The 24,803-nt window shown below is 41.0% G+C and overlaps 1 protein-coding gene across 1 annotated transcript; it reads right to left on the bottom strand.

The window, feature by feature from the left end:
• Positions 1–1,431: 1,431 nt before the first annotated feature.
• On the bottom strand, positions 1,432–5,793 carry LOC115745841 (protein trichome birefringence-like 34). The gene is made up of 5 exons (XM_030681450.2): positions 4,943–5,793; positions 4,657–4,837; positions 3,970–4,169; positions 2,087–2,245; positions 1,432–1,799 (listed from the first exon to the last, which is right to left on the bottom strand). The coding sequence occupies exons 1-5, from the start codon at positions 5,350–5,352 to the stop codon at positions 1,451–1,453; spliced, it is 1,299 nt and encodes a 432-aa protein (XP_030537310.1). The 5' UTR covers positions 5,353–5,793; the 3' UTR covers positions 1,432–1,450.
• Positions 5,794–24,803: the final 19,010 nt, after the last annotated feature.

Raw genomic sequence — 24,803 nt, forward strand, 5'->3', positions numbered from 1 at the left:
TTGATGGTCACAGTTCATGCACATACGAAGTCACACGTGTGCGCAAAATGGAATCTGTCTCCTTGTCACATGCAAGGTATGATATCCTATGCAATTTAATTATGACAATGCATTGAAATCCTCGGCCGGGGTTATGATCGAGAATGAAATGTTCATATCTCATATAAATGCATGTCAATTAGATTTGTGCATATGATCGAATTGATGACTTGACAAATATTCCATGGTCTTTGTTCGATCGGGATATAATAAGACAGAGAGATTGAATTACATTGTAGTCAAAGCTGACGGGTTCATTATGTTCTTAAAACATTCACACTTTATGGGTAGTCATGATATATTGCTAAATGTCACTCATGACTTGTAGGACCTAGAGATTGATCGGGACAATCAATTCTCTTTGAAGTACTAACGTGTTAGTGCATGTCTTCTTGCCGGATCGTTGATGAACCTAGGGATGTCACACACTTTAACCAATACATGACGACGTTGAACGGAAAGACAATATTGCAAATATGTTTGCAATTACGTATACCGAATTAGTCGAACAATTAAATTAAATGAGATTTAATTTGATTCTTGTTTTTTGGTCATGAACGTACGTGCATATAATGCACACACACTCTTATAGTGGACACATATTGATGTATCCGAAATGCACACATATGATCGCATTATTATGCTTTTATTAAATTATATGTTGATATAATTGTTATATATATTTTTATATATATAGTTTGTGTTGCACGCACATATTGATGTGCGTGCAACGTACGTGGTCAGCACTTGTTGTGCTGACCATGCTTTTTATTTCTTAATAAATAAATAAAAAGTGTTCGTGTGACGCGGTCAGCAAGCAGTTGCTGACCATATCACACATGGTCAGCAACTGCTTTGCTGACCGTGTGCTTTGTGCACAAGGTGCACAACGTGCATGACGTGGGCGTCAATGCACGAAGCACACACGATCTGATCATGTTGGGCAACAAACTACCAGCATTTTTTTCGAATGAAAAACAATTTTTCTTGGCTCTTTAGTGTGTGCATTTTAGAACCGTGAGAGTGTAGTTCTCTTTGTTCATTTTATTGACCAAAAATTCAAGAACGCGAAGAGTGATCACCACGGGATTGCTAGCACAATTAAGGTGGTGATTTTCGCAAGTTCATCTTTCCATTCGACATTGCGATTGGTGGTGTGTCTGAACTAGAGGCTCGACACTTGTGGGGCTCGGTTCGAAGAACGTCTGAACCTTTTTCATTTCAAGCACGCTTCAAGAGGTAATCCGTCAAACCCCTTATTTGCACATGTTTTTCGATTGAAACGCACGAACAACGCCTCTGGAGATACATGTATAGGTTTTTATTTATTTCCGCTGCGTACTTTATATGTTTTATATGCTTATGCATGTTACACAAATCCCAACAGTATCTATTTCTTATGTCTAGGCATCTAATTATGTAAAATGTAAGCATACAAGAGCTCGTTCCACACATCGGGCAGTCCCGGAAGGCACCAGTGGAAGCAATCTGCGTAGGTGGCGGGGTTTGCGATCTGATGTCGAGTGAGGCTTTTGGATTGCTGTTTGTGGATGGACGTGTGCGCGTCCTTGCGATACTCCGAGAGCTGCGTGATGTTGAGCACGTGAGCGTTGAGGCCTCTTTTCCGGAGCTTGTTGATCGCCTTCCGGAGCACGGGCATGATCCGCCAATTCGACCCGCTTCCCCTATACCCTTCTTTGGTGATCGGTTCTGTTTCTTCGAAGCAGTTGTGACCCGCAATCCCACCCCACTCCTCGGCTCTGTTAGCAAAAAATGATGAAAAATAATGAGCTGGTAAGTTCGAAAGATAACCTATGAAGTATGAACCATGCCATGTGAAAATCCTAAAATTTGGGCAACAAGTGTGATTACTATGACTGAGTTAAGTAATAATTGGCATTAGACGAGTAATTCAACAGGAGACAAGTGTAGTATGTTCTATTCTCCTTCCTTTTTTGGGTGTGATTATCAACATGAACACTTCAGTAAACCTAGATTTTCAAGTTAATATCGACGTGTGTTTCTAGTTTCTATGAGTTAAGTCTACCTTTCATGAGTTGGAGACATGCCAACGAAGAACACCTGGGTCTTCGATCTGTTTACATGAACTTGGATCCAATCTGACCAAGTGTTTAAAGCGATCTTGTATGCTCGATGCATTTTCATCATCTCGTATTTTCTGTCAGGACTTGCAGATGATCCCCATCTGGTTGCCAAAATTCAAGGAAAAAAAAGAAGTTTATAGATATCCCCAAAAAAAAAAAAAAACACATGCGGTGATATTTTCGCCACTTTATCGCATATATTATGTTTACGCTGATGATCTTCCTCAGTTATAGTGTCCAAGATGACAGACTAAAGTGTCAAGTCTCTTATGCACGCGACGCCCTGCCGCCATCCTGGCCCTAAAGGTTGGAAAATAAAAATAAAAATGAAACTATATAAAAAATTATTAAAATAGTATCTAAGAAAAGTCCACATTTACGTCGGATGGACTGAATTGACATAAGTGTAAAAGGTCTATGACTGAATTGACAAAAAAAAAAAAATAGGGCAAAAGTACGGTAGGAGTGTTAATATTTGTGTACGGCACTCACTTTAGTGTCAATATTTATTTTTGGATCACTTAAATGCCAAATCGGAGAAAAAACGATTACCGAAGTGCTAATTCCGTCCAAAAATGATTATTAAGTGCTAATTCCGGCAAAAAATGATTATTTAAGTGCTAATTCCGACCAAACAGTACACGTGATATTTTTTATTATATTGTTAATATTACGTGTTAATTTTTTAAAAAAAATCAACCCACATGATGTCCACATGGATTGTTCAACTTAAAAATAATTATTTTTTAAAAAAATTAAAATTTAATAGAAAAATAACTTTAAAAAAAAAAGAGGGAACCGTGAGTTTGCAGCGACGAGGGCTATGAGCCTTCATCGCCACCGCCCCCCACCATTGCCGGCAATGGCCGCCGAGGGGTGAGGGATGGCCGATGGGGGGTTGCCGAGTCCCGGCGACCCCCGCCGAGGCCTCGTTAAGGTCGGCGAGGCCCAACCGTGGCTAGGACCAACTGGCCTCTCCCGGTGAAGGCTCGGCGAGGCTTGGCCGTCGCTAGGCGAGGCCGACCGCACCCCGCCATGGTGAGGTCCGACCCGGCCTAGATCTAGGCAAGGTCGGCCTCGCCGACCACGGCGAGGCCTCGGCGGGGGTCACCGAGGCTCGGCGATCCCCCTTGGCCATCCCCCAACCCTCGCCGATTGTTGCTAGCAATGGTGGGGGCAACGGCAGCAAGGGCTCACGGCCCTCACCGCTACATCGAGACTTCTTCTTTTTTGACTTGTTTTTAATGTTTTTAATATTTAATTTTTTTTATTGCTGATTCGGAAGCTCCGACGAGCCACGTGGGATTTCTAGAGAAGCTCGATGGAATTAGCATTGAAATAATCGCTTTTCAAAAAAATTGGCACTTTAGTGATTCGAAAAAAAAAATATTGGCACTAAAGTGAGCGTCGTATATAAATATTGGCATTCCTGTTGTACTTTTGTATATAAATATTGGCATTCTTGCTGTACTTTTGCCCAAAAAAAAATTATGATTGAATTTGCACAATTGCAATAGATTTAAAACTTTTTTGATTATTTTGCCACATTCTACTTAATCAAAGGCCCATGTTAAGATTAGAAATTAGTGATGGTATTAAATGTTGAACAAAAGTTTATAATACGTAAGGTGTCATTGCCCATTTTAACGAGTAAGCTAAAATTGAGAACGGAGTAAAGAGTTGTCCCTCTCTCTCTCTCCCTCCATAAAGTAGCAAGTAGAAACCGGGAGTTCAAATCGCAAACTTTAGAACTCCCAAGATGCATGTAATGCTGATATTGAGGGCAAATCACTATACTGGGTATGCTCAACATGTGTGTACTTACGAAACTTTGATCTTGGGTCCTTGCCTCCACCAAAGATAGGAATTGAAGACGAGGATGTCCACGTCCGACCAATGCCTTGCATGCTTTTCGATGGCCCGAACTCGAACGATCCGGTCGTCTATCCGATGGTTCACCGGATCGTCACAGTTGGATTCCACCAGCAATGGCGCCCAATAGAATTCAATTGTTGCATTATAATCCTAATCAATGTCATCCACAAGTCAAGCGCACACATCACTTGAATGCACCCGAAAAATATCACTCAGTTGACCCCAACCTCACCATTTCACATGCTCATGTTTATCATCTTTTCCTTTGATAGATATTTGGTTCGATTTCGTCAATAAATGCGATCAATGCACTTGATAAAATGGTATTACCTAGGTTTTGAAATTGTGTTTTCTCGTAACATGCTAAAAATAAAAATGACCCAATTCGAGTAAAGGAAAGTACTCGATGCGCATGGGAGGGTATTCGTACTTTTCTAGAGTCCTTATTTAAGTGTCCAAAAAGTATTTGGGAACAAGACACATGACTTCTTCCGCTAGAATACCAATTGAAAACATGGCTTGGCACCCCATTTGAAAACATGACAGAAGGCTCGTTCTAATAAGGGAACGGGAAGACTTTTCGAGCTTTTGCTGTTGTTTGGCTAAAAATTGAAGGCGGAAATCAGAAGAGACTTACAAGGGCATTGAAGACGATCAAAGGGATGCCATGACCACGGCCCGTGTGGGATCTTCGCTTCTTAGGGATCGACGACTTCACCATGCAAACGAGAGAAACCCATTGGCCCCTGTTGAGAGAGTCCCCCACGAACATCAATCTCTTGTTCCTCAGCCTCTCTAGCAGCGCCGTCGCATCGAACCTACGATAATGTCGCCATCCGCACTGTCAAAAACAGAAAAAACCTAACCAAAATCTCCTCTTAATGTATGCGCGTGCATTGTATTTTTAGCTGGGGAAATAATACCTCGGAAGGTCGCAGCCATGGGGTTGCCACCTCCATTGCTGGTACTTGGAGTCCTTCCGCCCGTGCTTCCTGCAAGACAGTTGGCGCATGTACTTGCACTCTCCCTCCTTGTACAGGGGGCGCGATGAGTTGTCGAAGACCCATCTTCCCGAGAACACGTCACACGATGACAAGGTCAGGGACAACGGTGGTGCCATGATGGTCGGCTCCGAGAGGAGCGACTCTCTATCTCCCACCGGCAAGATCGATGACTGCTCCTCGCCATTGTGCGCAGGGTACACAGCGGCAAGGATGATGGTGCCGACGAGCAGAGCCACCAGGGAAGGGAAGATGCTCCTGAGTCCCCACCATTTGGCCTCTGTCCGGGCTGTGCGTGCCATTTGATTTGGTTTGATTCTCTGATGGCGCATTTTATGTCCTCCGCTTGGAAGGTTGAAAAGGAAAGCTGTGTATTGATTGTATTATTCGTGCAAAGATAAGTTTCGGTGATCGGTTCTTCTATATATAATGGGAGAAGGAGATTCTGGCATTGGTATTTTCCATAAAGAAAATATGGAAAAAAAGAAACCGCTACCTCTTTTGAGTCAAACTGTCCCTAGACAACCTTGTTTTGTCTTCTCGATTTATACCACTATTGAAATTAATTACGATGAGATTTGTGTCCATCCGTGTAAATGTGTAAAGCTAGCATGACTTGTTGTGTCATATTCGGATTTTCATTTTGTAATTGGTATCTCGTGTCAGTATTCGTATCGTGTAAATGAATCATGTACCCCATTGTCGGCATCAAATACACGTAGAATTGAGTGAGAAGAACCGAAAATGATTCAAACCGCTAAACGCATTCGAACCAATGCAGCTTAATTCGCATCAAAACGTTTCTTCAAAAAGAAAAACTGTCCTTAATATTAGATCAAACTAAAGTTGAGGGTCACTGTGAAAAAGGTCATATTTTTTCTGCCAACCACTTCTAATTGGTGGCCTACAAATATGAACACCGTCCACATATAAACTCAGGTGAAAGTAAAAGTGGCCGAGGTCATTTTTGTAATTCACCAATTAAAGGCATGGTTGTGGAAAAAAGTTTCGAACTAAAAGTGGCCGTGGAGAACATTATTTCTAGAAAACAACCAATGGGTAAAACAACCAGTGTAATCGCAAGAAAAATGGACTCTTCTCAAATTTATAAACTATCACGACAGTATTAGAAACATCAAGTTGTCATAATTATTGTCAGGCGACCCTCCTTTCATTTTCACCCCCAATTTAGTTAAGACACTCTTTTTTCCTTTTTTTTCACTAGCCGAAATACTTTTCTTCTCTCTCTTCAGTGTATTGTTTCATTTTTTATCAGGCTAACCAACAAAACTAATTTTATTTTTATCGTCTTTCTCATCGATTTCACAACACAAATGTCCCATTACGCAAACAAACTATTATCTTATTTTGCATCTTTTTTTGCCTAAAGAAGGTCATTAATATTAATCTGCGATTTTATATTTTTGTTGGGCAATGCAAGGGATCGAACAATAAACAGACAGAACAAGAAAATAAATTGGACATTGAATTTATGTGGTTCAATCTTAGAAACATACGTTCACGGGGAGAGTAGTAACGAATTCAATTATAAATCAAGCAATATGATGGGATTACAACAAGACTTGAGTCACTCAAAGCACTTTTAGTATTTCCTAGCCCCAATTACATCAAATAAATCATAAGTGTTTAGCCCTCAATTCTTCACAAAATAATATCCCCATCTGAAATAACAGATCTTAACACAAGATTTTGGCCTGAGCACTGACTACTATCAGATGTAGTTCACGAAGTAAGACCCACGAATCGTCCATGGTGTTGTTTTCGATTATATTTTTCTTGATATTCTTTCCCCCCATGGTCCAACTCAAATTCAAAGTCCCAGGTGGACTTTCCAAATTTCAGCCAATGACTCTACGCATGTTCAGTCCATATATTTCCTTTCTGTTTTTGTTTGGAATCTTTGTCCAACTTGGACTCTGACCCTAAATAGGAAATTTACCTTCGGAGGTCCACAAATATCAGTTTTATCTCGGGTTGGATTTCGTTCGCATGCTTAGAATCGAGATATATTTTAATAATTTTAATTGCAAAATTTATACTGAAGATTATAAATACCTATCTATGACGATTTATGAATACATAATTAATTATCTATTTTTTACTCAAATTATTTGAGCGAATGTATATTTCAAAGTTGAAATGTAAATCTCAATCTAATTATCTAGCCGATCTTGACAGATCGAGCGTTTTTCTTCCAAAATAAGTACGTAGGTTATTAAAATCAAACATTGCTTATTTTGTGTTTTCTCTTGATATTGGCACAATTTTATATGAATTGGAAGATTTAGGTTGAAAATCTAGTTGCACCTTGTTCACTTTCAAAGTCACACCAAATTATTTAAGAGAAAATTTTTTTATTTTCGGAAAATCCAAGATCTCGACACGTGGCCTATTTTGGACCGTCGGATCAAGGTTGTTTTTTTGTTTTTTGTTATAACGACCGGCTGACGTGGTCGCCACATCATCGCCACGTAATCCCGTTGACCCGCTGACCGCCACGTCAGCTTCGTCTCCTACCTCTAGACTCCGATGAGATGGACGGTCGACGGCTTCCCGGCACCATCCAACAGTGAAATCTCGTCCGATTTGGGAGATCTAGGTATCGACGGAATCGTCTCGACGTCATCTATCACATATCCAAAAATCAGCGCGATCTAACGGTGGGAACTATCCTAAAAGAGGCCAAACAGGTCCGGCCAGAATGTACTTTTCCGGCGAGCTCTAGATTTCAAGTTTTCAGCCATTCAGACGTGATTTTCAACATATCAAAAGCATCCAGGAGGTATGAAGGACTTAGCTGATCATCTTGAATATTCGGCGATTGGTCGTTTAACGACCACAGACTCGGGACTCCGGCGAAGTTCGGGAAGTTTCCGTTCTCGCCATTTTGGCGTGCATCGATGCAAGAAAAGAGGAAGGATAGGCTTAGATGTTGTTCTAGGCTCTAATCGAAGGTTGAGAACGTGTGAACAAGTCTCGAATCGTGTGATCGCATTCAAGCACAAATTCAATCTAAAAAACAGAGCATAATCAGGACGAGTGGGACTGACTTGGTTTCGCCGGCGATGATGGCGGCATGGGGTAGTGCGACGGTGGTGAGCTCGGCCTTCTGAATCGCTCTCTCTCAAAAACTCGCGCTCTCTCTTCTGTGAAGTCGTCCTCTCACTCCTATCTCTCTCTGCTCCCTCGTTCCCCTCCTCTTGTTCTATTATCCACTCCTTTTAACTGAATCCCTCTTTTAGTTCTGTTGTAGCCACTTAACCGAATTAGAGCCTCCCATCTTTTTTGTTCTTTTGCCCCCCCAATCTATTCTGGAGCCCAGTTGTTGGAGTCCCTTCTTGTTCTGTTAAGGCGTGTAAAAACAATGGACTTCAAATGGCGTTGGCCCCTTTGTCAGTATGCTCGCGCGAAGATCCAGTGGGGAAGAGAGCTCCTGTGCCCGATGGAAAGAGAAACAGCAATGGTCCTGGGCGTGCGTGCATTTTTTTTGTATTGGCTTAGTCAACTATTTGACTTGCTCCATTTTTTTATTTTTTTATTTTTTTGTGTGCCTAATTCAGCATTAATATGACCCCTTTTGCAATTTTAAGCTCAACATTGAACTCCACAACATGTCTAAAACCTAGGAATGGTAACATTCGGTCCAGTGGATTCAATTATATATAAACCCCCAAATTTAACGAGCGACTCAGAAGTAAAATTTGTCCAATTAGTGCTCTTTAGGACTAATCTGTGCTAATTTGACCTCACCAATGTGTTTAGAACGCCAAAAAACTTGTGGGTCAATGTTCATTTCTGCGTGGGTTCGCCTTTAAAATGACCAATTTGATCATAATTGAAAATTGCGGACTAAATCTGAAATGCAAAGAAGCACAATTTGCAATTTGCTCAAAAGTTGAAATTGATTGGACTAAAATGCAATTAAATGTGTAAGAATCAAATGTCATAACTTGGACTAAGTGGAAAAAAGACTAGAAGTGCCTCAAATGAATTTTTTGGCTCAATTTGAGCCCACATTTGCGAAGACTCATGTGACCCCAACTTGAATTTTTCAAATTTTAAATGGTCAAAATGGAGAGGGAATTAAAATAAAAATAGTGGATATTTTTCCATATTTTTGTGGCTACAAATGCTATTTTTTCATAATTTTGTGTATTTTTTCTAATATACAAAAAATACTAAAAAATGTGAAAAATATAGAAAAATATTTTTTGTTCAAAAAATGGATCCTTAAGCTCGGCTAAGGCTTCCAAAATTGATTTTTCAATTTTATGAATTTTTATGGATTTTTAAAGATTTTTTTCAAAAGAAAAAATAATAAAAAATTAGGTGTCAACATTGACCCGGTCCGAAATATTAATAAAAATTCATAAAAAATTCATAAAAATTTTCTAAAAATCCAAAAAAAATTACTAAATTTCATAAAAAAAATCCATAAAAATTCTCAAAATTTCCCAAAAAAATTTCTAAAAAATGTTTAGGTCGATTCGGGACTCTTATAATCTGAATCGAGAAATTTCAAAGTTTTGAGTGTCGGTTTATACCAATTCGAAAAATTATTGATTTTCGGAAAATAAATAAAAAAATCCAAAAAAATTAGAAAAATTCTGGAAAATCACAAAAAATGGGAAATGGCCGCATTCAACTGGCTCGACCCTATTTTGTGATTTTTGGGTCCTGAACCTTCCAAAATGACCATTTTACTCTTGTGGGCACTCGGCCCCCAAAAATTTTCCGAACCACCCCGGAACTTGAGTAGGTCTTTCTATGGGCCAATAGGGCCATATTAGACGTGCTATGCTCATTTTGATTGATTGACTAATTTGATTGCGATTACCTTGATGGCGCATTTAAATTCTTGATTATAACCGATAGATTAGTAAATTCCCGTCTGCATGAGACCTTAGATCGTTAGAGCCTACCTCGTCCTAAATTTCATCTGCATAAATTCTTAGGTTAGAACAATCACTCAACTTCGATAACCGAAAGGGCGTCGATTCGAATCTCGGCGCAACCAAGTCCCCGGACCCAAATCTCTGGTTTTCGTAAAATCGAACGGTTTCTCCCGACGCTCGATAGGGTTTCGATCATACCCTCCAAAAATTGATCGGTGACGACTCCATATGCATGTACACTGCGCACATGTCACCCGACCACACTAAGGTCGATACCCGATATAAAAAAATTTTCTTCACATCGCGATTTGAGTAATGGTCTTGGGAGGGACCCGCGCGCCAAGATCCATTGCCAATTGGGTCGGAAGCGCGGCTCGTTAACCTCGCCCGCCTCGATTTCAAAAATGTTCGGAGGGTCACGACAGACCGGCAACTCCGTTAGGGAAGAATGGTTGCGAAATCATTAAGAGGACTTAAGCCGATAAAAAGTTGAGTGTTTTTGTGACCTTGTTTTTGCGAGATGCTCTTGAAGGTGAGGTACGTTCACTAACGAAAAGTGTTAAATGTTGATGCAGATGGGAGTTATAAGGGATGACGTCTATGCTAACCTATTTTGTGCAGATATGGTGTTTCGGGTTTTGAGTGTTTATTTATGCACATATTGAAGCGGTGTTTGATATAAACCGCTATGCATTCTTTGCATATTTTTAGGATCACGATATCGCACACACAAGCGCCTAAACTCGAGCCGCGAATCACCCTTTTAGGTTGCCTTAGATAGGGATTGGTATGCGAAGCTCCTGTGTTTGATTGCACTGGAGTTGACCATATTTAATCATGCTCGCTATGCGAGATTGATGATCCTACCAACTTGTTGTTTGATTGCGCTTGTGGGGGGCTCATCAATTCGTATAGCGATAGCCTTTTTAGGTCCATACCCGAGCCTTTTTGATTTTTTTAGAGTTAAACCTCACTTGTCTCATGCGCATGTGAATGGAAGGTTAGTATACCTAAAACCAAAAACAAAAAAAAAAAAAGAATAATATCGGTTGGTAAGGCTTTTTCCTTTTTGAACTTGTAAATTTAAATTATGCATATCATGCATTTTCACGAATATATCATCGAAATTTGTAAGATCGTTTAAGTGATTGGGGTTGAAGGTCAATTTTTTTTTTTTCGGATAGATGACGCCCCAAGGTTGGACCTATGTCCCTAATGTGTTCATGTGGGAGCGAAGGAGCATTCGACGTAAAGATCGAGAGCCGGATACCTTCCAAGTCTTTGGATTTGTCCACGGGAGGGAACTTAACGGGCGCAACCGCACACGTGGTAAAAACTGTCACTATACACATTGTGCACGCTATTTGGAGCTCAAGCGGGGAAAATAAAGGATCCGAGAACTATACGCGAAATTGATGAGGCGACCTCGTGCAATCAAGACGACCCCGAGTCACTCCCCAATCAAGAAGAATGAAATTGTCGTCATATCCTCCGATGATAAAGAAGAAGTTAATCCTCCCGAGTTGATAGAGATATCGTCGAATGAAGACGTCGTTTCGACTAGTTAGTTTTAGTTGGACTTTGGGGCGTTTCTAGGGTTTATTACATTTCCTCTAAGTTGTTTGCGTATTTTCTTTTGACATGTATTGGTCGAATATCTTTGGGTATCCTTACATCCTGTTTCTTTGAACTTAATTGTGTTAGAATTGTGAGCTTCATGGGTTGCTAAGTTCAAAGTTGTAATAGTGATTTTCTCCCCCAATTATACTTAAACGATCCTAATCAAATTACATGCCATCTTTAGGTAGGATTTGGTCTATAGCTACCCTATTTGGTTTATTTTGGTCAAATGGGAGTAGTTGATCCTCATTTTACTAAAGGATGACATGGAATTTGGTTAGTGCATTTCCATTACATTTCATGCATACCCGTCATAATCCGTGGTAATTGACATTAGAATCATCATTTTGCATGTTTTAGATCATGAGGAATGAAGATATCAAGATCATTTCGGTGCCTCGCAAAGAACTCTCTCAATGGTGGGACCGCCTCAACCCGGTCAACAAAGCATATGTCGAAGGACGTGTGGGCCGACTAGTGGATTTGATCGGGGTAGAGTATCAACCGGCCCTTATTCAAGCTTTAGCCAAGACATGGGATATGCACACGATGACGTTCAACTTCCAAGGCCTCGAGATGACCCCTACACTTGAAGAATATTCTGCTATCATCGGGGCCAATTTCGATGATCATATAGCTCAACCCCCTCTAGATATGGACCCTACCCTTTCTCTATCGAGTTTCCTCCGCCTCAAAATTTCTGAGATAGAAAAGGTTTACAAATCCAACTCCGGCAGATTCACTTTCTCATTCCTTTTCGATAATTATTCTTCTCTATCCGCCGAAACCGGTCATAAATCGGGAAAAGTGTTCGTTCTAGCTTCTTTGCATTCGTCCTATTTCCCACTTCTAGGACTACTTTTGACCCTTCCATAGTCTACATAGCTCGACAAGGGTGTTGCCGATAGAACTATTCCTATATGATCCTAGTTGAAACCTTCCTCTCTCTAAACCGTTTTAAAACTTCCAAAAAAGCTATTTTTCAAGCATCCAACGGACTACTTCACATGTGGTTCATTTCTCATATAAAAACTTCCAACTCCGAGTAGGGTGCTATGAGATCAATGAGCATGTGCATCCTCTTAAATCCTTCCTTAAGTGCCAATCCCTCATACCTAAGTACTCCTTCAAAAAATTGGTTGAGCTTTTGAGAGATGTGGAGCCCGAGCATATCCGATGGCGCCCGACTTGGCCTAAGATCTTGGAGGCTCGCATTAGTGGCATTGATGATAGCCCTATTCCTCTATTGGGATATACTGGTGCAGTGGCATATTATTCTATTCGCGTGGTGAGGCAATTCGGTATTTTACAACAAGTGGCACTAGATACTTGTCCTGGGATCTTTTCATTTGACATGTCACATGGAAAGCTCATTAAAGAAGCAAAGAAGCTCTATCGGGCCCAAATCAAGCTTATCCTTCATGCTCTGAAGAATTCCCCGTTGCAACAAGTTGAATAGCCCGACTATTTAGATGATGAGATGAGCATTCATAGGGCTTCCAAAGAGTATATTCAGAAGTTCAAGGAGTACCACGGATCATTGGTCGAGCCTTATGTACCCGAGTGTGTATCTCCCCGCATTGAAGAGGTGGAGTCCTATATACCCGAGTACATAGTACCGTATATCCCGGGAGTGGAGCCGTACATCCCCGAAGATCCGAAGCTTTGGATGTCCGAAGAGGGAAAAGATCCTTATTTGTGGGACTCGGATGGATCGAAGGAACAAGAAGAATGCAAGCGTCCTCGGCTCGGATAGATCCATTCCCTCCATTTAGTTTTGCATACTTGTTATCTTTTAGACACTTTTGAACAATTTGGGTTGTAATAAATGCATCTTATTTCCTTTATGAGCGTTTCATGCATACATATCATCATATAGAAAATACAATTACCACGGATCAATCCTTTCAAATTTTGAATGCTCTTAATACTAATTAATGTCATGAAAAACAGGTGACTCAAAATCACGAGAACTCGTAGCAAAACGCGACTTATAAGAATGGAGCAAGAAGAACTCGCACCTCGTGTGGGAAATCCGGAGAACCAGATGAACATGATCACCACAATGGTGGCACAAATGAAAGCAATGCTGATTGCCGGTCAAGAGAAATGTCCCATTGATCCCAACTCTCAAGCTCCTCCGAGCGCATCAAATGGTATGAATGCTAATCCGGCCCTTACCGTGAATCCTTCTCCAAATCCGGAGTGGCCACCTAAGGACCCTTCGTTTGTGATTGATCCGGAGAAGAAAGAAAAACAAGCCCTCAAGTTGGAAGAAGAGATTAAGAGACTCGCCAAAATTAAGGAATGTTTGGCCAGCCAGGGATACGAGCTCTCACGTTTCGATAAGGTGAAACCGTTTGAAAAAATCGAGGTTCCTTCTGACTATAAGGAACCCGATTTCGTGAGGAAGTATAATGGGACTGGATGTCCTAATGCGCATCCGAAGTACTATCTGCACCGTATGTCTCAATTCTCGGACAATATTCCGCTGTTAGTCAATACTTTCCAAGAAAGTCTATTTGGGGGAGCCTTGGCATGTTTATCGAGTTGGAACCCGAAAGGCTCGCCGATTGGGACAAGTTAGCAACGAATTCCTCCGACAATACAAGTTTAACACTCTGACGACCCTTACTAGAGAAGACCTCTTGAGGACCGCCAAAGGGAAGAATGAGGCCGTTTGCGCCTACGCTCAAAGGTGGAGGGCTTTAGCCGTGCAAGTAAAACCACCTGTTTCGGAAGAAGAGTTGGTGGACATCTTCCTCAAGGCACTACCCTTTGAATACTTTGAAAAGTTGAACACCTCTGGGTGTCAAACGTTCACGCATTTGATTAAGGTGGCGGAACGTCATGAATGGGCGTTGCGGGAGAAGAAAATACCCGAGTCACCCTTTAGACGCCAATACCCTATGAGAAGGGATAGAGAGCAAATTGGAGAAGTGGCGTTTGTCCATAACCCACCTAAACCGAAAAATTTTTCACCTTCTACCCCTACCCAAGGAGCTTCTTCTTGGACCGTCCCTAAATCGCCGTAACCAAGAAAAAGAAACCAACCTGTTTTTACCCCACTGCCTCGACCTTTGTCTAAACTACTACCCATGCTGTTGGAGAACCGATTGGTTGCGAAGGAGCCTCCTAGAGCGAATCCTCCAAGGTTCGCCGGGTTTGACGAGACCTAGACATGTATGTATCACATGGGAGAAAGAGGGCACAATGTTGACAATTGTCTCGCTCTTAAATAAAAGGTGCAAGCCTTGATTGACGGTAAAGTCCTGGAATTTGATAGGGTTAAACCAAATGTGCAATGTAACCCTTTACCGGAACATCGCGAGGTGAACGCGATATTTGAAGATGACCACGAAGAAACGTTGGAATTCATAATGGATGTGGAAAGAATGTGAGACATCTTGACGCTAGCTTCACAATACCCCGAGGGAACGACCATTTCCAAGAAAGAAAAGAAGGCATGTCTAGAATGGCTGATTGATTGAGGTGTCATTGGGAGGATGGAAGATACTACCTTCAAGGGAACCTATGTAACCATCAATATGGCGACAGAGGAGCTCATGATGAGAGCTACAAGAGGGAAGACTTGGAGAGTTCCTTCGGGATACTTAATGAATGTCCAAGATGGCGAAGAAACTGAAGAGCTAGACGATTATGAAGTCCACCTTGAAAAAGCCCGCCGAGGTGATAGAAGGTTCATGCGGAAAGCCCTTGAAAGAGGTGAGATTGTTGACAATCTTGGAGAAGATAGTGGCGACTACAACTTTAAGGTCTTGTATTCCGCACCGCCAAGCTTTTTCGTTGATTTAGGAGATATAGTTCCCGACGGTTGGGGCGGTATGGACAACCCCGACAATGAAGAGTTCGTGGGGGCCGTTAATGAAATTAAGAATCGGGAAACCCCTCAGAATGAACAGAAGAATCAAGAATCCGACATGCGACTCTCTAATTTGGAAACCCACATACATCATCCGACGAGTATGGTGGCAGAGTTATCTCAATTGGTGGTCAAGAACAATACCACGATGGTGGAAGAAAGTATGCAGATCCTGGAGATACGACGGACCATTGAAACGCAGAATCGACGGATCGCTGTGTTGCAAGAACAAGGCGACGACATTTCGAAGAAGATGCACGAATTGAAGGAGTTGATCATTCCGATCACCCAAATTAGAAATATTCCACCCTAAGGCGTGAATCCAAGGGTGACTTTCCGCGTGAAATATGATGGTGCTGGTTGTCCTTTGGCACATATTTCGTATTATCTCCGCCAAATGGTTGGTCATCATAAAGATGATGAAATCTTGATCCACAATTTTAAACATAGCTTGACCGGCCTCGCGTCGGCTTGGTTCCAATCGATCGACCTAGATTGGATCCCAAGTTGGGAAGAACTGTCAGAGCACTTCATGTGACACTTTGAAGCTGGGATTAGAGGATACTTCACCAAAGCCAACTTGCTGAATATCAGAAAGGGAGAAGATGAGAGTTTTAAACTCTTTGCCGGAAGGTGGAAAAAGCACGCTAAAATGGTACAACCATCGCTATCAGAAAGGGAAATGTTGGAATTCATGCTTAAATCGCTGCCGGCGGAATATTTTGATCGTATGTATGCATACACATATTCCTCTTTCCAACACATGGTGGATGTGGGTATGAGAATAGAGGGCATCATCATGAGAGTCAAAAGGGAAAGGCAAAAGCGTTTTGATGAAGGAAATGCTACTGATGCAACACCGGCGACGCCATGTCCCGAACATAATCCTGAAAGTGTCCATGAGGATGAAATGATTGGGATGGTAGATGTCCCGATCCGTTTTGTGATCGATCTGAATAAGGTGGATAACCGGGAAGCTTCCAGTTCGGAAAAGCCGCGACAACTAGATTCATCTCGTGAGGAAGAAACGGAAGTCTCAAAAGGTCGAGACGATGGAATTAAACTTGTAAAGATTAAACCGCCACTCCTGGAGGAATATGACCCAAAGGCGGTATACTGGGATTACGGGACCGATGAGATTGATGCAGTGATGAGATCCGGAAGATGTTATGCTCCTAGGGAGGTGGAGCCCGAGAAGAAAATCCAAACGTTCGAAGAAGTCGAAAAGCTCCAATCCGTTGTAAGAACCAGCGAATATGAGGTTGTCGATCAACTTCGAAAGATGCCCGCACAAATCTCATTGCTCGACCTCTTTAAAAATTTAGAGAAGCACAAGGACGCCCTCTTAAAGGTATTGAACGAAGTACACGTTCCTAAAACCATCAACGAAGTCCAATTGGGAGACTTCGTGGGAGCCATCCTTCTAAAGGATCAGATTTCTTTCTCGGATGAAGATTTCCCGAGAGAAGGGCGTATCCACAACAAGGCTCTTTATATCGCCGTAAGATGCCATGGAAAAGAGGTACCTCATGTCCTGATTGATAATGGCTCATCTTTTAATTTGTGTCCTCTAAGCACTTTGAAGAGCTTGGGGATAAACGAAGACTTCATCAAAACGTCCAAAGCAACTATCCGCTTATTCGACGGAGTTTCTAAGAACGTGGTGGGCGAGATCGAGTTGGATGTCTCCATTGGACCAGTAACTTTCTCCATACCGTTTCAAGTTTTAGATATCCCTAGTGCTTTTACTTTGCTCTTGGGAAGACCATGGATCCATGTCTCTGGGGCAATACCTTTTTCCCTACATTAGAAGGTTAAATTCATGGTTCGAGGTCAACTGGTTACAATCCACGGTGAAACGGGACATCGTGCTTTCTTGAAAGGAATGGTTCCCTACATTGAGCCCCTAAAGGAGTATGAGCTTAGTTATCACATGTTCGACATTGTATCCATCATGCATGTACCGTCCGATGCGAGGATAGCTACTCCGGAGTTGGCGAAACCCGCGACTATGGCTGGAAAGGTGCTCCTCACAAATAGTTTCATCCCCGGCACTGGATTGGGAAAGTATGGCCGGGGAATCCGTAATCCCTTGAGTCTTAACTCAAATGACCACAAGGTAGGTCTGGGATATAATGAGATAATAGGGTGAATGTGATCATTGAATGGCTCGATGAAGACTTTCCCACCCCCGAGTAAAAGGCTCTTTTCGAACTTTACCTTTCATTGCATTTCAATTCTTGCATTTGTTTCTTATAGCTAAAGCTTTTCATTGTTTCTTCTTTTAAGCACCCTTTGGATCTCGTATCGTGATTCAAGAAGTGCGCTATTGTATTGCTATTAGTTGCATCTATTAATAAAATCATCTCCAGCTTTATTAAGGATATATGGAACAACGGATTGGTCCGATGATGACAATTGCCACGACCATATAACTTGAGGCCCGATCCGCCATATGATCTTGGGTTTTAAAATAACACTTTGAGAACCAAGATGTCCAAAAGATCAAGGACTAGTTCTCTTTATTGTTCTTTTCCTTCAAAAAGGAATTCAAAAATGTTTTTGTCAAAGTAAGTCATGCATTCCGTAATTTCATCATGTTAATTTACTAACCTTTCTTGATGCATTTCGGGCATATCATCCCACCTATGCATAACAGGTTAATATGTGACTCGGATCAGCTCGATGACTACTCATAGGAGAGTGATGAGGAGGAAGCAGATGTGAGTGATATCAAGAAAGAATGGGATTGTTTTGAAGAGTCCAAACCTCCTATTTCAAAAGAGCCTATTATTGCTAATCTGGGAGACTCGGTCCGTATTAAAGAGGTGAAAATAGGGGGACATTTATCCGCAACCGATATCTCGAGAATGATGGCGTTGCTTAGAGAATATCAAGATATCTTCGCCTGGTCATATGCTGACATGCTTGGATTAGACCGAGATATAGTGGAACATGCTTTGCCCATAAATCCTACTTGCACACCCGTTAACCAGCCATGCAGAAGGATGAATCCTAAGTTGTCTAACAAGATCAAAGAAGAAGTTATAGAACTTCTCAAAGTGGGGTTCATCGAGGCAATCCCATATGCTGATTGGGTCGCCAACATTGTACCAATTAAGAAGAAGGATGGGAGAATCCGAATATGCGTGGACTATTGAGATCCGAACAAAACTAGTCCAAAGGATAACTTCCCTTTACCGCATATTGATGTGCTTATCAATAGCACCGTGGGCTTTGAATTATTCTCCTTCATGGATGGCTTCTCGGGATATAATCAAATCATGCCAAAAGAAGAGAACAAGATCAAGACCTCATTCATCACCCAATAGGGAATTTTCTGCTATAAAGTCATGCCTTTTGGATTGAAAAATGCAGGGGCAACATATCAAAGAGCTATGGTGACCCTCTTTCACGATATGATACATAAAGAAGTGGAAGTCTATGTGGATGATATGATCGCCAAGTCCAAACCTAGAGAAGATCACGTCTAAGTATTAAGAAAGTTATTTGATCGGCTAAGGAAATACAAACTTAAGGCGAACCCCGCAAAATGCGAATTTGGTGCCTAGTCCGGAAAGCTGCTTGGATTTATTGTAAGCAATCGCGGTATCGAAATTGACCCTTCCAAAATCAAAGCCATATGGGAAATAGGGACTCCCTCTACCGTTAAAGAAGTGATGGGTCTACTTGGAAGGCTGAATTACATATCGAGGTTTATATAGCAATTGTCAGAAATGGCGAAATCCTTCTTCAAACTTCTAAAAAAGGGTGCAAAAGTGAAGTGAGATTCCGATTGTCAACAAGCATTCGAGAAGATCAAGGAATATTTAGTGCAACCTCCAATATTGGTACCTCCAATCCATAATGTTCCTTTGACTTTATATTTGACAGTTCATAATGAGTCCTTGGGAGCTTTACTTGCCCAAACTAACCCCAAAGATCGAAAGGAACGAGCCATCTACTACTTGAACAAAAAGTTCACCGCATTTGAAGCTAGGTACTCGTCGGTCCAAAGGACTTGCATAGCATTGGTTTGGGTTTTCCATAGATCGAGGTAGTATACCTTGCATTATTATATCCAATTGGTCATAGAGAACGACCCTATCAAGTATCCCCTAAAAAAACCAGCTTTATTAGGAAAGATGGTCAAGTGGCAAGTACTCCTTTCGAAATTCGACATCAGAACCTCTCCCCAAAAATCTGTCAAGGGAAGAGCGATCGCCGACATGTTGGCCGAAAATCCTCCTAAGGAAATCCCAGAGCAAAATGATAGAGGTCACATTTTGAGTATATTTGAAGACAAGTGGACAATGTACTTTGACGGTGCGGTGAATCTCGCTAGATCAGATACTAGGGCCGTTCTAATATCCCCCGAAAATCAACATTTTCCCGTCTCGGCCAAGTTGGTATTCCCATGCACCAACAACATTTTTGAATATGAAGCTCGCATCCTTGGGTTACAATTGGTCATTTCATTGAAAGTAAAAAAGTTGCCGGTATATGGAGATTCCATGTTCATCATCCTACAAACCCAAGGGGCGTGGAAAACAAAGGACCCTAAGCTCATCCCTTATCATAAATTCCTCGAAGAACTGATCCAACATTTTGAGGAGATCACATTCGAGTATTTACCAAGAACTCGTAACCACTTTGCTGATGCTTTGGCCACACTATCGGCTATGTTACAAGTACAAGATAGCCTTGAGATAGAACCGTTGAGGATAAACATCCTTAATCAACCAGCATATTGCATGGTTATCGAAGAAGAATCTGATGAAGAACCATGGTATCATGATATCAAAAATTATCTACTGAAGGGCGAGTTCCCACAAGGCAGCCAACCGTAAGATAATAATTACATCAATAAGATGTCTTCTAAATTCTTCCTCGGTGGGCAGATCCTATACAAGAGATCCTTTGATTCAATCTTACTAAGGTGCGTAAATGCCAAAGAAGTAAATCTCATTATGAAAGAGATCCATGAAGGAGAATGCGGACCGCACATGAATGGTCACCTCCTCGCCAAGAAGATCATGAGACTCGGATATTCTTGGATGACTATCGAGTTAGATTGCAATCAACATGTTAGGTCTTATCATCGGTGCCAAGTATATGGCGACAAGATAAATGCGCTACCGAATGAACTTCATCAGATGTCAGAACCTTGGCCATTCTCTACGTGGGGGATTGATATGATTGGTCCCATCAACCCGAAGGCTTCCAATGGACATCATTTTATTCTGGTGGCCATTGATTACTTTACTAAATGAAGTGAAGCCAGCTCATATGCCAATGTCACCGCAAAACAGTGTAGCTAAATTCATCAAGCGAGATATCATCTCAAGATATGGAGTTCCACGAGCTATCATTACAAACAATGGCTCCAATCTCAACAATAAGATTGTGGATCACTTGTTGGATCAATTTAAGGTACGACACCTTAATTCTTCACCTTATCACCCACAAATGAATGGAGCTGTGGAAGCGGCAAATAAGAACATCAAGAAAATATTAGCCAAGACCGTTGCGAAATATAGAGACTTGCACAAAAGATTGCCATATGCCCTCATGGCCTATCGAACTTCGATTCGTACTTCAACTAGGGCAACTCCCTATTCTTTGGTATATGGTATGGAAGCAGTCCTCCCAATAGAAGTTGAAATTCCCTCCTTAATGGTCATTTCTCGTGTCAAACTCTCAGAAAATGAGTGGAATCAGTAGAGATATGAGCGATTAAATCTGATTGATGAAAAGCGACTAAATGCCATTTGCCATGGTCAAAGTTATCGGAAGAAAGTGGCCAAAGCTTTTAACAAGAAGGTCAAGCCCAAGAATTTTGAAGGAGGAATGCTAGTTGTGAGAAAAATGCTTCCAAATGCTCAACACTTAGGAGGCAAATTTACACCAAACTATGAAGGCCCCTATGTGATCTAGAAAGTCTTATCCGAGGGAGCTCTTATCCTTATAAACATGGATGGAGAAGAATTAGCAAGTCCAGTAAATGCAGATGTCGTGAAGAAATACTATCCCCGAAATAAAATCAAGCTTCGAAGTGATTGATGAGCAAATCCGAGTCACATAAAACTTTGCATTTGCATGCCATCTGCATACATGCATTTGCATATGTTTGTATTTTGCTAGGAGACTCGGAGTCACGAAGAATCCTGCAAAGCGATTGATCAAACAAGGAATCATATTTGATTGGAAAATTTTGAATATCCATGACTGATTGGTTCCTTTTGTTTATCCAGGAAACGGGAATTGACATTTGAAGAAAATAGGTTTGAGGTTCTCTCCTTTTATGAAGGATGCTCATCTACAATAAAAGGCGTTATCATACTTCATACAAAAAAATTTTGATCTGCAAAGCCGCAAGGCCTCCTTTAAAGAAACACCCCCTTTAAATTTCACAAACACCTTTTGAATATATCTTTCATGATGAAAATTTCCGCAAATGGTGAATTTTGATAAAAACGCCCCGAGGTCCTATAAAAGGGTATGTTTTGAAAGTTTTTCAAGAGGATGATCCTTCGGATGAAAAGAGGCAAACATTATCCTCAAACACGTCCCTAATACACTTGAGCGATGAGTGAAAGTGATAGAGAGAAAAAGCTTAATCTTGGGATGTAGGGATCATTCGCGGTGATTACATGGATTAAAATGACGAAAGGCATTCTCATTTCAAATTTTCCATACACACTTATATCCCTTTACAACCATTTTGAACCAAAAAGGGAGAAATTTTCTCGATAAAACCTTGTCAAGAACCACCCCACATTGGGGCATATTTGGAGGTTCGTTGGTTGATTCCTTGGAGAAAAGATCAAGGTAAGACTTTATTGTGCTAACCTGCATCAATCTTTCCGTGATAGCTTCGGGTGATTTCCTTGCGAGGTTTGGAACACCTTTAAGTGAAGAAAAGTACTTCATTTCTATATCCCCAAACACTTTATCCTTTGATGAGCTAATTTGAGCCTTTATAATTTTCATTTCTAAAACCATTGTTGGTGATCACCTTCCTATATTGGGGCAAAATAAAGGAATTACCAGCAATAAGTCAAAAGCATAATCGGAAGAATTTTCGATCCCGATCTCGAAAAGAGCCGGTCAATGCAGAAAATAACAAGAAACAAAAGGGCTAGAAAAAGCAAAGTGCCTAGTAAAAGCAAAGGCCAAAGCCCATTTAAAAGCATCTCGTAAAGGGACAAAGTTTGGAAAATCACAATGAAAAGAGGAAAATCCTCAAAGTCGAAATAAAAAAAATGTTCATAAATCTTCCTCAAAGCAAATGATTGCTGGTAAAATATCAAGGTGATCACCCATGTTCACCCCTCTTTTGAAAATATGGCCGTTCTCAAAAGGCCTACGTTGAACCAAGATACAACCTATCCCTCAAACTTTTCTAATCTAGAGATGTCTCGAGCTGATGCAAGAAATCACACAAGAAGCTACCGCATAAAGAGGTAAGTGCAACCCTGTCTTATCATGTCTTCGGGGTTCTTGACTTGTAGACCCGAAGAAGCTATTCTCGATCAAAGTTTATTTCTTAGCCTTAAGATGAATATCATTTGATAAACCTTTGACCTGGCCCGAATTACGGTCCCTTTTAAATGCCCTCTCTGATTAAGCAAATTATATGCATCTTGAATGATCCCGAAACCTTAAGGTTAGGTTTTTTGAGAGTAGATTCGAGTTTTGAGAAAAGCCTTCCCAAATGGTGAGAAGCCCTCTTGGATGAAGGAAATCCTTTTGAAATCTTTTAAAACAATCTTTTTGAACAATACTCAGGTTGTGACATTCAAAATTCATCCCCAGTGGAGGTTTGAACATGGTGTTATTCGACAATGTGTTTGGACACGCTTCCTTCACAAATACAAATTGAAAATCCTTTTGGGATTCCTAAGTTTCTCCCCAAAACCTAGGATTAACATTTTTTCGTCATAATCCATGGACCTCAACCCACTGGATTGCTCTAAAAGCAACTTTAACGACGCTCAAATAAATTTATGCAGGTTTCTTAATATACCCAAATCCCCGGAAATGACCGCACTTGTGAAGAATTAATTGATTTGAATATCTGCAGGTTTTCCCAAATCCCCAAATCCTCAGAATGACCACACTTGTGAAGATTTAACCAATTTAAATTTCTGCAGGTCTTACGGTGTCCCCAAGTCCTTAGATACCCTCTCCTTTTAAAATCTAAAAAAAAAAAACATATGGTTTGAGCTTTTGTAGGTACTCTAGTAATCCTAGGTCCTCGGATGGCACCCTCATCTCTTTAAAATCTGAAAATCGGGTTTGAGCTTCTGTAGGTACTCTAGTAATCCTAGTAATCCTAGGTCCTCGGATGGCACCATCATCTCTTTTAAATCTGAAAATCGGGTTTGAGCCTTCGTAGGTTCTCTAGTAATCCTAGGTCCTCAGCTGGCACCCTCATATTTTTAAATCTAAAAATCGGGTTTGAGTTTACGGAGGTACGCTAGTAATCCTAGGCCCTCGAATGGCACCCATCTCCCTTTTAAATCTGAAATTTAGTTCAAGTTTCCAAAGGATTCCTAGTAACCATAGGTCCTTGGAACGATATCATTGTTACCACTTTTGTCGATCCTAGAAGAAAGACATTAGGGTGATCCTTCTGAATGGTGAACTCCTTCCTACATGATAGCCAACCTCTTTTAATCGGTGAATTCTTTCCTACGGGATAGCCAACTTCTTTTAATCGGTGAATTCCTTCCTACAAGATAGCCAACCCCTTTTAATCGGTGAATTCCTCCCTATAGGATAGCCAACCTCTTTTAAAAACGGTGAACTCCTTCCTATAGGATAGCTAACCTTTTCAAATCGTGAATTCCTTTTTATAGGATAGCCAATCTCCTTTTAATAGATAAATCCCTTATTACGGGGTAAGCCTTTCTTTTAACTTTCAAACTGCCGTGAAGAGACACTTAACATTGGACGGACGCCGATCTTTAAAAGGACCTCACGAACCATCCAGAGGTAATTCTATACACTCGTCTTATCAACCTCTGACCAACAATCTTTAGACCATCGACAGGTGAGCTACAGGTAAATCTCTCTCTCCTCTTTTCTCTCTCACATCGAAAATGAGCCGAAGTAATTTCTCCATAAAATTGTGAGCTTCAAACGGCAAAGGTAAGATGGTTGAATGTCATGACTCATTTTTTCTTAAACTTTTCCCCAATAAAGTCGATTAAAGATTTAGGTGTCACATTGTCTTTGAAAGAAACCTCTAGCCGAGATTACTTTCAAAGAGGGACAGTTGTTGACACCTAATTTTTTAATCAAATATTTCTTCGTTTTATTTCATAAAATTCACAAAAAATCACAAAAAAATCAAAAA

This window comes from Rhodamnia argentea, chromosome 7 (assembly GCF_020921035.1).
Source record: "Rhodamnia argentea isolate NSW1041297 chromosome 7, ASM2092103v1, whole genome shotgun sequence".
Lineage (NCBI taxonomy): Eukaryota > Viridiplantae > Streptophyta > Magnoliopsida > Myrtales > Myrtaceae > Rhodamnia > Rhodamnia argentea.

What these genes read in the sequence shown, in the direction of transcription:
- LOC115745841 (XM_030681450.2), bottom strand. Translation starts at nt 5,352, where the DNA reads ATGCGCCATCAGAGAATCAAACCAAATCAAATGGCACGCACAGCCCGG. An exon ending in GGACCCAAGATCAAAGTTTC is followed by an intron (nt 2,246 to 3,969) that starts GTAAGTACACAC and finishes TTTGGCAACCAG; the next exon opens with ATGGGGATCATCTGCAAGTC. An exon ending in ATGTCTCCAACTCATGAAAG is followed by an intron (nt 1,800 to 2,086) that starts GTAGACTTAACT and finishes TTTTGCTAACAG; the next exon opens with AGCCGAGGAGTGGGGTGGGA.